Raw genomic sequence first — 15,058 nt, forward strand, 5'->3', positions numbered from 1 at the left:
GTTAAGCATAGGATAAGTTTAAATTAGTCAAATTCATTTCTGGAATAGATAGGACTAGACACATTCAATCGGACATACTTGAGTCACAGGTCAATGAATAAGATGTTCAAGTCGAATCGTGAGTCGTAAATTCGCAGTCAAGTCACAGCTCAGTCAATTAAGTGACTCAAATGTGACTTGGGTAGCAAGTCTGGGAAAACGGCAGACAAAGAAATGTGATATGACAACAAATCGCGCTTAGGAAAAAGTGACTCCTGTTGTCCAAGAATGCCGGCTCATAACGTCACAGCGTTACACGGTGAAGTTTTGTTTATTTACATAGATTACAGTAAGTCATACTGAGTCCTAAACCATTTTCAGCTCTCGGTCATATCCCTGAAGAACTTGATGTACTTTGAGGCAGATATTTACAGAAAAGATTTCAGGCTTTGCTCCAGTGTAAATGTGATCCCCCCCCCCACCCTAAATAATCAATAGGGTGGTGTGATGAATTACACCATTCCAAAGTTCATTATTTTCCAATAACAGCATGTCCCAGTGTAAATCAATTCAAATGTATCAAAAAAATGTATTTAATAAAGTACAACACATCGTAACTTTAATCGGATTCTAGTTACGTTTAACGTTGTGGAACGTCTGCTAAACAATACCCTTTTATCATTTACATTATAGCAGCTATAAATAATCATTCCCTGACTTTTTTCCCCCGACTCTTGAAGTTAACAAGACAAAAAATGTCATGTTACTAACAAAACACAGTGTAAATCTTCTGTCCTAAAGACTTTTCCGTGTCGGAAACTTAAAGTTACGGCTGTAGCTCTGACTGGAGACTCCTTACAAAAATTCTAACTAAACATCTCACAGAAAACCTCACCATATCAGCAACTATACTTTTTTAATCCGCTTTGCTGCAGCGACCCCTTCTAAGTTGTTATTATTGAAACGATAACGTATTAGAATGAGCGCATTAATATAATCATCGGATTTGCCTTGCAGCTGGAATTACTGCTGTTATAGACAATGAATCAACAGTTTCTGACCAATCAGAATGGAGAATTCAACAGCACTGTAGTGTAAACTACTAAATAAATAAATCCTGCATATGAGTCGAAGGCTGTTATTTGCAGCCCGACGTGTTTAAAAATAGCCCGCTTGGGTGAGAATCTGCTCTGTCTGGCAACACTGGCTGTGAATTTCTGTTCATGCGTGTATACAGACTCCCGTGGTTAACAAATAACCGGCCAGATCTTTCAGATGAGGCGTTACACAGAAGCACTGAAGCTCAAAAGGAGGAATTTGGTTTCATGGAAACTGGATATTATAAAAAAAAATTAAAAAAAAAGCTTCTTTATAGCTCATTTAATAAGTGCATAAGTTTCAAACAGGCATTATTTGGCTTCGACAGGTTAGTAAGTGAGCCATGAGCGAGTAAAATCAATAGGAAAATCCTAAATGACTAGTCTATTGGACATACAGTGCACTTCCTAGGGTGCAGAGGTTATTATTTCATTCACATATAGAGAACATGTGGAGCCATTTGGAATTTAGCTACTGATTCGTGTAAATGTCAATATTATTGGCTATTTTTCAGACTTTCTCAGAATGTGGGTCCAATAAGGCTTCCATCCAAGCAGTCTGTGTATTTGACTAATATGCTGCTCTCTGCTTAGTGGCTTTTATAGGACTCTTGACTGCTTTTAACTCAACATGGCACAGCAGAGCACAGACACATTTCCAGGCTTATGAGGTACATGCTGATGTATTTTTACCCTGATGAAGACTTAATACCAGACATGTGGCAGTGTGTAAAAAATAAATAAATCATTATCCGACAGAGAAACAAAGACCAGAGCGGTTTCTTGTTTTGTTTATATTAATTCTGATTTTTTAAAAAAAGAAAAGAAAAAAAAGTCATTAAAAAGTGTTCATATTATCTGGGCTGACATTTTAGTGGTAGCATTCAAATACTTCAGTGTCAGTTCAAATTAACATGGGTATTGTACATTCCAGTATTTGTTCAGTTTCACGTTCATTACAATCTCTCAAACGGAGTGCATACATGATTTATAACGTGGAAATAACTGAACAGTGATGAGCTCGGCTGACGTCGTGGCATGATTTTTCCTTTTTATCCTACTGTGACTTCATCTGCTGCACTTATTCCAGGTTAAAGGAATATCCCTTTCTCTTTTTAAACATCTCTTTAACCTAATCTCTACCCATCATATACATACATACATTATATGATATATATATATATATATATATATATATATATATATATATATATATATATATATATATATATATATATATATATATATATACACATACATATACATACATATACACATACATATACATACATATATATATATATATATATATATATATATATATATATATATATATATATATATATATATATATATATGTATGTATATGTATGTGTATATGTATGTATATGTATGTGTATATATATATATATATATATATATATATATATATATATATATATATATATATATATATATATATATATACACATACATATACATACATATACACATACATATACATACATATATATATATATACATATATATATATATATATATATATATATATATATATATATATATATATATATATATATATATATATATACATACATATACACACACACACACACACACACACACACACACACACATACATACATACATATGTATACATATGTATACACATATATTAGATATACATTATATAAAATATATAAAAACATGTATTTGTATTTTTTTAAAAGCACTTTGCTTTCTTGGTAGTTAAAAAAAAATGCTGTATGACTAATGCTTTTTTTTTTTTTTTTTTAACCCTTACTTATAATGGATGTTGTTGAATTCCATCAATAAAACTTTTAAGCAAAAACGTCGGGAGAGTCGGGACTACTTTATCACAGGGAAGCGTCCAGGTGATCATAAGCAACCGGAAACACCTTTTACTTTAGTGCTTCATTAATGGAAAGTTCTCTCACGCCCGTCTCGTCCAAAGACTTTTACTCAAAAGAGTGTAATGGTATGTTGGTTGGAATTCACACCACACACTATGGAGCTAAACGTTTGTGGACACCTGACTATCACACCCACATGTGGTTCTCCGAATTGTTGCCACAATGTTGGAAGCCCAAAGTTGTATAGGGATGTCTTGATGTGCTTGTAGAATTTCCCTTCACTGGAACTAAGAGGATCAAACCTGTTCCAGCACGACAATGCTCCTGTGGACTAAGTGAGCTCCACGAAGACATGGTTTTCCAAGGTTGGAGAAGAAGAACCACCCACTGAATGCACTTGGGATGCATTGGAAGATCCTCCATGAGTGCCTGACCTTTTGCTGAATTCCCACAAGCACCCACAGCCAAGCTCCAAAATCTAGTGGATGTTGGAAGTCTTCCCAGAAGAATAGAGGTTAATATAAACAGCAAAAGGGATGACAATACAATATGGATTTGGAATAGGATGTTCCATACTCAGGTGTGCACATACCTTTGCCATATAGTGTATAGTTGCATATTTTACAAATTCCCTTAGACTACCATTATAAGTGAATCTTGAGGAAAGGGGTCTTCCATTCTTTTTTTAATACAGAGCAATGTGTCAAGATTCTTATAATGTGGTAATCACATACTGTATACAGTATACTACAAGTAATTAGGTTGAAATATGTCGGAATATTCCTTTAATCTGGATTAAATGAATACTATGGCACCTCCAAGCTTCTAAGATGCACTCAGCTCAATATGTACCATATGTAGAGTACAATATGTACACTTTGCACAGACAACCCTACTGTTATTATTATTATTATTATTATTATTATTATTATCATCCTAAATCATCACTAAGGAAAAAGACAAAATGAAGAAATAAGTTGCATAAGGGACACAGGCTCCTCGTTTTTAAGGCAATGTGACATTCGATCCAACCTTCATCTTTTCATATACACAGGGCAGATCTAGAAAAATTCTAGACAAACCTTCATCTCGACACTTAAATACAGGAACGTCACCGCCCGTCTTTTACAATACTTACAACCCTCCCGCTAAAATTCCCAGCCATGCCTCACACCATTAGCGCTCTCCTGATACACACTCGGGCACGGAGAAGTACAAGAATGTGCTTGATTTCTACATGATGATGCGAGGCTCGGGCACAGAGTCTGTGATGGACTTGTGGGGCAGAACGTTAGCGCCGTTGATGTAGAGCTCATCGCTGACGATCACGTCCTCTCCCAGAACACTGACATTCTCCATCCGCACCTGGAAGAAGAAGAGGACAGAGTCTCAACCAAGTTCTAACCTTCTCAAATAATGTCAAAGCTGAGCATGTGATTGAGCACGTTTACATGTACAAATTCATGCATTAACTGAATGCATATGTATGTACAAACCCAATTCCAAAAAAGTTGGGACGCTGTGTAAAATGTAAATAAAAACAATGCAACCATTTGCAAATCTCATAATCCCATGTGTTATTCACAATAGAACATAGAAAACATCAAATGTTTAAACTGAGGAAATAATGAGGTCATTTTGAATTTGATGGAGGCAACACATCTCCAAAAATTTGGGACGAAGCAACAAAGGCTAGAAAAGTAAGTGTTACTAAAAAGAAACAGCTGAAGAAACATTTTGCAACTAATTAGGTTAACTGACAGCAGGTCAGTATCAATGTTGGGTATAAAAAGAGTATCTTAGAGACGCAGACTCTCTTAGAAGTAAAGATGGGATGGAATCTAGATGAAAGCATGTGCTGCTGTAAAACCTGTATATACCTTTCAGCATTGATGATGCCTTTCCAGATGTGAAAGCTGTCCATTCCATAGGCACTAATGCACCCCTATACCATCAGAGGTGCAGGTTTTTGAACCGAGTGCTGATAAAAAGCCGGATGGTCCCTCTCGTTAGTCTAGAGGACACGGCGTTCATAGTTTCCAAAAAGAATTTAAAATTTCGATTCGTCTGACCACCGAACAGTTTTCCACTTTGCCTCAGTCCATTTTAAATGATCTTTGGCCCAGAGAAGACGGCGGCGTTTCTGGATCATGTTCACATATCGCTTCTTCTTCGCATGATGGAGTTTTAACCAGCATTTGTGGATGGCACTGCGAACTGTGTTCACAGACAATGAGTTCTGGAGGTGTTTCTGAGCTCATGCAGTGATTCCCATTACAGAATCCTGCCTGTTATTAACGCAGTGCCGCCTGAGGACCCGAAGATCACGGCCATGCAATATTGACTTTCAAACTTTTCCCTTGCACACAGAGATTTCTCCAGATTCTCAGAATCTTTTGATATTATGTACTGTCAGTCATGTTACTGACCTGTTACCAATTAACCTCCAGTGGTTTCTTTTTACTAACACTTACTTTTCCAGGCTTTTGTTGCCCCGTCCCAAGTTTTCTGAGACGTGTTACAGCCATCAAATTCAAAATTACCTTATTTTTTCCTTAAAGTGGTAAATTTACTCAGTTTAAACATTTGCTATGTTTTCTACGTTCTATTGTGAATAACATATGGGTTTATGAGACTTACAAACTGTTGCATTCTGTTTTTATTTATATTTTACACAGCGTCCCAACTTTTTGGAATTGGGTTTGTAAGTACAAGCAGCAAAGAAAACTCCAGGTCTAATACTTTATGTTTATGTGTTGATTCCAAATGATTCAGCTCTTTGAACTGGTTCTTTAGAGGTGAGAGCCAACTCATAAATATAAGCCGGGTTTCCCCCCCTCCTTCCTTTTGTTGGATTTACACCAGGTCCAGTGCTCATGCTCAAGCATCCAAGACACTCTCGGTTAATCTATGCAAGCTTTCTTTGTCCTACAATCTTTATATGTTGCTGCTTCTGTGATTTCTTTTTTAACATTGGATCCCACTGAACCTCAACTTTTACCTTGCAATTCAACTTTTACCTAATATAAACACTGTTTTAATGAAAAAAGTGATCACTTAAATAATCTAGTACCAGTGGATTAGATTATTAGTGTGCATGTTAAGCACAAGTACGAGCGTTCCTTTAATCCACATGTATACAGTAACTTGTATCCAATGCTACTCTCAGGTCAGTGTACAAGGTCAGCTTCCACAAACGCCTCTTCATCTGACTCACAGCCTTTTAAAAGCATCGTCATGTCACACGGCTTAATCCATAACCGTCTTAAAATAGACACTGAAGTGATAACACACGCAACAGGAGGCTAATATTAGCACGAGGCAGGTGAAATGCATTATTTAAAACACAATAGAAGACAAGTTAAGACCATCAGGCAGGTGCTGTTCCTACCCACATCCAGGTCGATATTAAAGTCTCAGTGGCAATCATGCAAAATATTAACAATAAAAATTCCCACAAAATTCACTGATCTTGATTGATCCTAATCAGCATGGCTTACTATAATAACACTACCAAGGACTGCACACAAATGTAGAGAATCAGGATTGTTCAACATTACTGTACATAAGAGAGATATTGTATCTCATCCTCAGAAGCTCCACCCACACGAGCCTCACTTTTGTACACTTTTCTGGCAACAAGCTGCAGAATGTCGATGGCCTACATTTGATTGCCTTTCGTTCCCTGTGGAAGACACTATCAAACTTTCAAAGCTGGAAAAAATTTTTTAAAAATAAGCAGCTCCATATTTGTACCGCCCAACGAGACCACAGTCCAATCCTCTTGCTTCTAAGGCTCACGAATTAACGTTTAAAATGTCACATAGAACCGAAAGCAAGCGTCTTTTATGTCTCGTGTCCTTTCCCCTTCAGTGAATCGACTCCCACATTGCCAGAACAAAGGTTAAACTAAAAAATAAAAAAAAAGATTCACGAATTCTACGGCTAAACTGTAGACGTTGGTAAGAGATATAAGCAGTGTAATAGAGCATAGATACACCCTGCATTAGACATGATGCGTAGGTGTATTTTCCAAGATGGCATTAGTCAACGGTTGGTAAAAAAATATCTAATCAATCCCCGTAGACTCTGATAACAGTAGAGAGCTACTAAGTTACAGTACGAGTCCTCACCCATTGTCCTACAGAAGAGCTCCAGCCCACGATGCATGACTCAAGCCAGGAGTGTGAGCGGATATGAGCTCCCTTCAGCACGGTGCAGCGTTTGATCCTCACGCCATCCTCCAGCACCACCCCGGCGCCGATGGTCACGTTGGGCCCAATTGTGCAGTTCTCCCCGATCACCGCCGTTGGGTCCTGTACAATAAAGTGCTTCGTTTAAAACCCCTCAGTGGTGATGTTTTGTTTATTTCAAAATGTAAAGTGTTTGGATTCAAAAAGAACAGAAAAGAATAATGAGGCCACACTGCCACCTAGTGGACATAAGACAGACGTAGTGCGTTTACAGATTAAAATCGGAAGAAAAAGACCTCCTGCAGTCTGTAGCGAGTACGTGTCTTACCACTAAAACGTTGCCGAGGAAGCCGGGTCCAGTGCGGAGCCTCTCGGGAGCGTTCTGTCGGACAGACTGCAGGTACATACACATGCCGGTCAGGAAGTCTTTAGGCTGACCGATGTCCATCCAGAACCCTGGAGCGCACACACACACACAAAAAAAAAAAGAAAAAAAGAAAAAAAAGAGTGTGTTAATCAGGTTAATGCAACCTTAAAGGGTTTCACTACTAGACCTTAAAATGAATTACAGTTTGATGATCCCTTGATTTTTGTAGACATTCTATTTATTCTGAAGGTACAAGGCTAACAAATAAATGAAGCTTATAGCCACCAGCTTTTTGTGTTTTTGTGCAAGCATTTAACATTATACAACCTCCCCTTTACAATATGTTGGGGTGTTTGTAATCTCAAACTGACAAGCTCGTGTCACTCCTGGCTCTGGATGACGTGCAGTTATCTATAAAAACAGCTTGATGATAGCCTATGTCCTTTGTGGTGCAGTGTACATAAAGCTAAACTGGTGGCCATAAGCATTTATAATTATTATTAGTAGATTATTTCGATTTTTAGTTAGCCTCACATTAGTCATCACATTTTCCATCAAAGTTTTTTAATTGATTCTGAAAAGATGAATCACAACGTTTTGTTTTCTTACCAGTGATTTATGCTCCGTTTTGTCCTTCTTTGCTTTACATTTAGACAATATGTCATGGTTGATGGACTACATTTGGGTTAAAGGGAAAACAGTGTAGATGGATGATAGACGGATGATAGATGGATGTTAAGAGGGTGTGAGGGCTGATTTACCTTGAAGCTCCATGGCATAAAGCTGTCCCTCCTCAGCCATGACTGGGAAAATCTCCTTCTCAATAGAGGTGGGTCGCAACTGTGGGAAATAAGGAATAAGAGACAGGGTGTGCTGTTAAAGGAAAATAATCAGTGAGGAGATAGTGTGATCTGTAACCACTAAGAGGTTGATCATTTTCCAATAAAAGCATGTTTTATTACTTTCATACAACAGCAATTTGCCAACTTCTTTTATATATGTTAAAAAAAACCCTGTGATTCGTCTCGCAGATGGAACTGCAGTCAAAGCTACTTTTAAAGAAAATTCATCGACACCTTCTGACCAATCGGACTGGATCATTTAACAGCGCTGTGGTATAAAGTAACCCGATCTGGGTTTCAGCCTGACCTGTATTCTCCTCAGCATGCTCGGGCTGAAGATGTACATTCCGGCGTTGATCTTGTTGGAGACGAACACCTGCGGCTTCTCGACGAAGCGGTGAATGCGGCCGGTCTCGCCCTCGTACACCACCACGCCGTACTTCGACGGCTCCTCCACTTTAGTTACCTGTAACATTTATCATCATATGAGAATGGGTCACTTCAGGGTTATGGATGTGACAGCTGAACTCGTAACTTATTTGCAAAACTATTCATGGGACCTTATTAGAAGAATGAATATATATTCAGGAATATATACACAGTATAAACATTCATTTTCAAAATGTTCATACTGAGGTGTGTGTATATATATATATATATATATATATATATATATATATATATATATATATATATATATATATATATATAAATATATATATATATATAAATAAAATTTGAAAAGGTTGCACTGGTTAAATCCACAAGCTTAAGTTTGAAATGTTTATTCTACCCAGGCAGCCCATGAAATTCTTTGGGAATTCACAGATTTTGTTTCGTTATGTGAAATTCAAACCTACGAAATTCAGAGCAATACGTGACTTACGACAATGGTTCCCTCTTTGCCGTGGTTCTTGTGGAATTTAAGCATGTCCTCGAATGGAAAGTCACAGATCACATCACTGTTGAGCACAAAAAAAGGCTCGTCGCTGTCCGTCAGCAGCTCACGAGCCAGAGCGAGAGGACCAGCTGAATGAGAACAGAAGGGCAGATACAAAAAAAAATTGGGGGGGGGGTTGGCCTGTACCACGTACCGACATCCTCGTAACAACCTACGAGACTCTCTGCAAGCTTCTGGTGAGCCATTTTATTCCCGCCATGTCTAAGATATACCTAGATATCTAAAACTGCCTCTTATATGCACGTTATTACAATTTAATGAAAAATTCCACGTAGGTCAAAACAGCCCTGTAGTCGAGCTAAATCACAGATTTATATTAACATGCTTATTCTAATACGTTATCGTTTCTCTAGTAACATTTTACTCAATATTGATTTTCACCCTTTTCCCTTGCACACAGAGATTTCTACAGATTCTCAGAATCTTTTGATGATATTATGTACTGTAGATGATGAGATATTCAGAGTCTTCGCAATTTTACGTTGAGGAACATTACTCTGAAATTGTTCCACAATTCGTATACGCAGTTGTTCGCAGATCGATGAACCTCTGCCCATCTTTACTTGTGAAAGACTCTGCCTTTCTAAGATACTTTTTTACATCAAATCATGTTACTGACCTGTGGCCAATTAACCTCCAGCTGTTTCTTTTTACTAACACTTATTTTTCCAGGCTTTTGTTGCCCCGTCCCAACTTTTTTGAGACGTGTTATGGCTATCAAATTCAAAATTACCTTATTTTTTCCTTAAAATGGTACATTTACTCAGTTTAAACATTTGATATGTTTTCTTTGTTCTACTGTGAATAACATATGGGTTTATGAGACTTGCAAATCACTGCATTCTGTTTTTATTTACATTTTACACAGCGTCCCAACTTCTTTGGAATTGGGGTTGTACATTAAATCGCTTCTATAGTAAAAACTTACTCAAGGACTTGGTGGATGCTTCACATAAACTGATTAAAAATATGCGTTGATGTTCAACGAATAACAGTAAATGTTGATATGGTGACGCTTTCTGTACAGAGACGTTTATTGAACATTTATGGAAGGAGTCTCCAGTGTCAGGGTGTTTTCTGCCACATGAGGGTCTTGTGGACATTCTGGTTTCGCTGTAAATTGTGAAGCTGTGTTTTATGTCTTATTAAAGAAAGAGAGGCTAGTAAGGGAGTGAATACTAGGTGCTGGAACATAACAGAAACTGACTTGTTTCACAGCTGTTCCACATTATTAAATATAACTATAAATTAGAGGTCGACCGGTTGTGCTGATTACTCCGATTGGTGGAACTAACGGTTATTGGCATAAATGCACACCGATAGTTTTCCCCGATTGCGTCCCCTGCTGGAGTGGCTGAGAAGTGTCTGCTGTCATTATACAGTACGAGAGCGGCCTCTAGAGGAAATAAAAAAGCTCACTGACTAATTTTGTTGTTTTAGTTGTTGGGTTTTTTTTAAAATTCATTTTAAATATCTCTTTTTTTTATTTGTTATTTGGAGTGTTACTTTTTTTGCTTCAGTTTGGACATATTTATTTACTTGAGTATTTATTAATAATTAATATACATTAATATTTATAGATTTATGTCGTCATTTTTATGGTACAGTCAGTAGTGTTTATTTTTTGTAATAAAGTTCAGCAATATTTTACTTTGAGTGTTATCATTCGGTATCAATTTTAAAAACTGTTGATCGGTTGATTAATTGGTTATCAGCAGGTAGTTATTTATGGGTTAAATCCACTATCAGTCATCTCTACTATAAACAGTAAAAATGTACGACGCATCATTTTTCGGATAATTTTTCTTTTTTATGTTGCCAAATTGTTGTAGTATAAGAGGAATAAAACACTTCAGGAAGTGATATTATTGCAAAACAATCAGCTTTGGTAGCAATATGGTAACAATGATGCCACCTATTAATTATTTTGCAATAAAGGCATGTCCTTATGTATTACATTTTAACAGATATCTGAAATTTTCATTTCTACTAGGATCGATTTCATTGCGGATATTTAGAAGATAAAATTTTACTAGTCATATTTCATATCATGACTTTTTACGCGAAAATAGCTCACCATAGTCGTGACGCTGACGTGCTGTCAGACAAGTTGTATCCTGTGTTTATGAGAAAGGTTTGTGTCGCTCAAACCCATGCACATAGGTTTACTGAATAAAAACATCAGTGAAATGGTATCAAATCTGAGCCATTACTAGTCTACTGGTTCAAGCCAACACTGGCTCGGTCGATACTCTCGTACTACTACTAGTCGGATTTCACTCGTGCCCATAACAGCAAGTATTAAATGCAGGTTTTAGGCCCGTAAGGCAGAAACGACCCACCTGTCCCCAGCGGTTCCTTCTCATGGGAAAGGGAGATTTTTATTCCGAGCTGTGGAGGACAGAACAGCATGTTTTGAGATGTTTTACTATTTCCATTCCCTGTTTACCTGAACAGGTATATAACAGTATCAACTCTTGTATACTGACAGAATCAAAAGCTTTTTTTCTCCTCCTTCATTTAAAGGAAGGAAGTATGTAACTTGACCATACAAAGTGTCTTACTCTCTGTTCCTGTGTCTTCATCTCTCTTTCCAGGAGGTCGGACATGTAGCTGACGGCCAGGACGACATGACGGACTCCCGCCTATACACACGCAAAACAGTCAAACATGCAGACATGAATATGATCGCGTGACCAGAGCAGAGCAGCGTTTGACCTCTTAGCAAAGAGAATGTATGAATCAACCAGAGAAAGAGGTTGTGCAAAGTAAACATTCCTATACAAGTCGGCATTACGGTCTATGTTGACGTTTATATTCAGGTTTCCTGAGGACTCTAGGAATCAGGAAAAAACACAGGTCAACAGTTCTCATAAAGCTCGTGTCAATATTCTAGTCCCACAGATCTGCACAATTTACTCCCAACACACCTAATCCAACTTCCCGAGGACTCCATAAGATATGATAAGAAGCAGGGTCCTGTGTTATTAGACTTGCACTGACCTTGACTAAGGCTTCCACCTGATGGAGCAGGATGGGTTTGTTACAGAACTCCACCAGTGGCTTGGGCACGCTGAGCGTGAGAGGCCGTAATCTTGTGCCGTAGCCCCCGACGAGAATCAGAGCTTTCATGACGGACGGATCGGAAAGAACGTAGCGATGAACTGCAGTCTGAATGAGCCGAGACACACGGCAGCATCAGGTACGGCAGGTATAACCGCACCTGTGATGGAGCAATAAGGGTGAGTCAGCATTACATACATCCCAGTATGACTCCACAAACAATGCAAACACCACGTAAGAATTTCTCTTCATTTTGTACTTGCTAATACATTCTGAAAATATCTGAAACGGCTAATCAGAAACCAAAGAATTAATTACACAAGGAGTATAAAAGGAATATGACTCCTGTTGCGCTCATAGATGTTAAAACATTATAAAATACGATAACAAAGACTTGAAAATAGACATTATATGTGGAAATATAACAGGCTTACTGTGATATAAAGTGGATAGTATGTACACAACTACTGTGCTGTATGTGGAAAAAACACTTGTGCTATGAGGATTTTCATAAATCAGTAGTTGAATTCCAAATGGAGTCGTGCACCCTACATTAGTGCACTACTCAGGATATGACGTAATTGCTTACGCGCGCTGTGTAGTGCACTACAGTTTAAAACAGGATCAATTTGGGATTCACCCTTCGACGACTTTCGTAAACAGTGTCTAAAAAGCCAGTTTCGCTGTGTAGTGACCAAAACAAGAAGTGATACTGGTCATTAATGAACAAATATAGACCAAAATGTTACTCAAAGCACCAGTTAAATCCATTTGATATGAAATTAAGAATAAACTGTAACTTAATACTTTGCTAGTCAGTGCCTGAAAGAATCTTGTTTAGCATCCTGCAATACTAAAGTGCTAAACTAAGCGTCTAGCTATTTAAAAACAGGTACTGGGATTGTGTTTACTCTTTTTTGTGTGTTTAGGTTGATTATTTTATTAACGGCAGGTATGTTATAAAGAAGCCATTAGACAGAGAAGCATCTCTCTCACTCACTCACTCACTCACTGTAACGCTACCGCTCGATAAACTTGTAGACCTCGTCAGAGCTTCAGCCTCGTGGAGACCTGTGACGATTTATCACTGTAATTCAGAGCAGATGAGCTGCAGGACCTGGGACACACCCGTATTTCTGACAAAGTTTCCTCCACCGTTAAACAGGTTTCTATTCAATGAATAAGCGCCGAGGTTCTTCCAGGATCCAGGCGAGTGGGCGTGGCGGCGTGACGTCGACTTTCTCGTAGCAGGTCATCGGTCGTCGGAGTGTACCATTATCTGAGAGGGAACACGTTCATTCATAACACTAATTTGTGAATTATTCATATAATTTGTTAATCAAATATTAACAAACTTATACGCATATATATATATATATATATATATATATATATATATATATATATATATATATATATTTTGTTTATCACGTAAAGATTCTGATATTGAGTTTTTAGAGAGTATTTCTATTTTTATTACTAGTATGTCTCCAAATGTATTCACTGTCATCGTCAGTGAAAACGGTCCCTTTTTATTATTCTTCAGGATTAATAAAGTTAATATTATCTTGTCTTGGCAAATCGATTTTTGTTGCATTAAAATAAATAAAAACAACAACAAAATCCCCTTGGTGAATTATGACTTATGGTGGGGGGTAAACGTAATTTTAAAATGTTGTATCAATTTAAGTACTGAACTCCTGTTTATTTAACAGGAAACGTACAATAGCAAAAGAAAGAAGGAGAGGGGCTTACAATACGCATATCCATTCATACCCCCTCCTCCTTTTCATAATGGTATGACCTATAGCCCTGATTTGGCCGCGCCCCATTCTTCTTAACCAATCACAGCAGAGCAACGTGGCCAGGAAGTAAAAACACTGCGGCTCCGTCCTAACAACAATATGTTAAAAGCAATTAAAAATAAACAAACAAAAATAAACAACCAACCACTGGTATATTAAATAGGTCATCTTAAATTGCAAAACGCGGGTCAAATTGGTGTGATTTTTTTTTAAAATAATTGATCAGCAGTTAAAATATTTTTTGATCGTCCATGTAAACCTTAACTCTGAAAGAAACCTGTGACTACGTTTACATGGACAGCAGTAATCTAATTACTGACCTCACTCTGAGTAAGATAATAATATGATTATTATTAATCCGACGTCCCTCCAGAATTTCACGTATCAACATACAGTTCGTCTTCGTTATGGGACCCTATACAGTTTGGGGTGTTTTTCTTTAATTTTTTACGAACGCTCTAAGTGCAGTTAATTATTTGTCATGGTGTACGTTCAAATAGACAACTGCTTGAAGTCGTGGGCTGCGTCCCAAACCGCGTACTTACCGTCTATATAGTAGCCGAGATGCATGTATTTTTCCCCACTACAGGCCTATAGTAGGCAAGTATGCGGTGTGGGACGCAGCCGAACTCTCTTGTTCGCTGTAAAACGTAAAACTGCCGTGTGTGATCGTGTCCTGTCGCAAAATGCGGTGGAAACTCACACATGACGTTCATAATGTGATTAAGGTGTTTACATGTCTGTAATACACGTTCATAATGCGACTACAACAGGAATACTCCACCTGTCTTAATTCGATTATTGCTTACTTCGAGTATGACCTTAATTAGATTAAGGTAATTAAAAATTGCTGTTTACATGGTAGTTTCTTAATTAG

The 15,058-nt window shown here is 37.6% G+C and overlaps 1 protein-coding gene across 6 annotated transcripts; it reads right to left on the reverse strand.

Annotated features, from left to right (window-relative positions):
* Positions 1-3,620: 3,620 nt before the first annotated feature.
* Positions 3,621-13,609, reverse strand: gmppb (GDP-mannose pyrophosphorylase B). 6 transcript variants are annotated; one of them, XM_047149310.2, is made up of 10 exons: positions 13,420-13,609; positions 12,317-12,536; positions 11,878-11,958; positions 11,656-11,704; positions 9,239-9,381; positions 8,660-8,818; positions 8,272-8,350; positions 7,472-7,599; positions 7,084-7,266; positions 3,621-4,315 (listed from the first exon to the last, which is right to left on the reverse strand). In XM_047149310.2, the coding sequence occupies exons 2-10, from the start codon at positions 12,443-12,445 to the stop codon at positions 4,184-4,186; spliced, it is 1,083 nt and encodes a 360-aa protein (XP_047005266.1). In that variant the 5' UTR covers positions 12,446-12,536; positions 13,420-13,609; the 3' UTR covers positions 3,621-4,183. The 6 variants fall into 6 exon arrangements, with proteins under 6 accessions (XP_047005266.1, XP_017306142.1, XP_017306143.1 ...); XM_017450653.3 differs by having other exon boundaries at positions 13,389-13,609; XM_017450654.3 differs by having other exon boundaries at positions 13,385-13,609.
* Between the last annotated feature and the right edge of the window lie 1,449 nt (positions 13,610-15,058).

This window comes from Ictalurus punctatus, chromosome 21 (genome assembly GCF_001660625.3).
Source record: "Ictalurus punctatus breed USDA103 chromosome 21, Coco_2.0, whole genome shotgun sequence".
Classification (NCBI taxonomy): Eukaryota; Metazoa; Chordata; class Actinopteri; order Siluriformes; family Ictaluridae; genus Ictalurus; species Ictalurus punctatus.

Excerpts from the sequence above, each read along its gene's own strand:
- gmppb (XM_047149310.2), bottom strand. The coding sequence starts at position 12,445 with ATGAAAGCTCTGATTCTCGTCGGGGGCTACGGCACAAGATTACGGCCT. Across the intron at positions 9,382-11,655 it reads GAAGGAACCGCTGGGGACAG|CTGGTCCTCTCGCTCTGGCT; the intron begins GTGGGTCGTTTC and ends GTTCTCATTCAG. Across the intron at positions 7,600-8,271 it reads TTATGCCATGGAGCTTCAAG|GGTTCTGGATGGACATCGGT; the intron begins GTAAATCAGCCC and ends TGTGCGCTCCAG.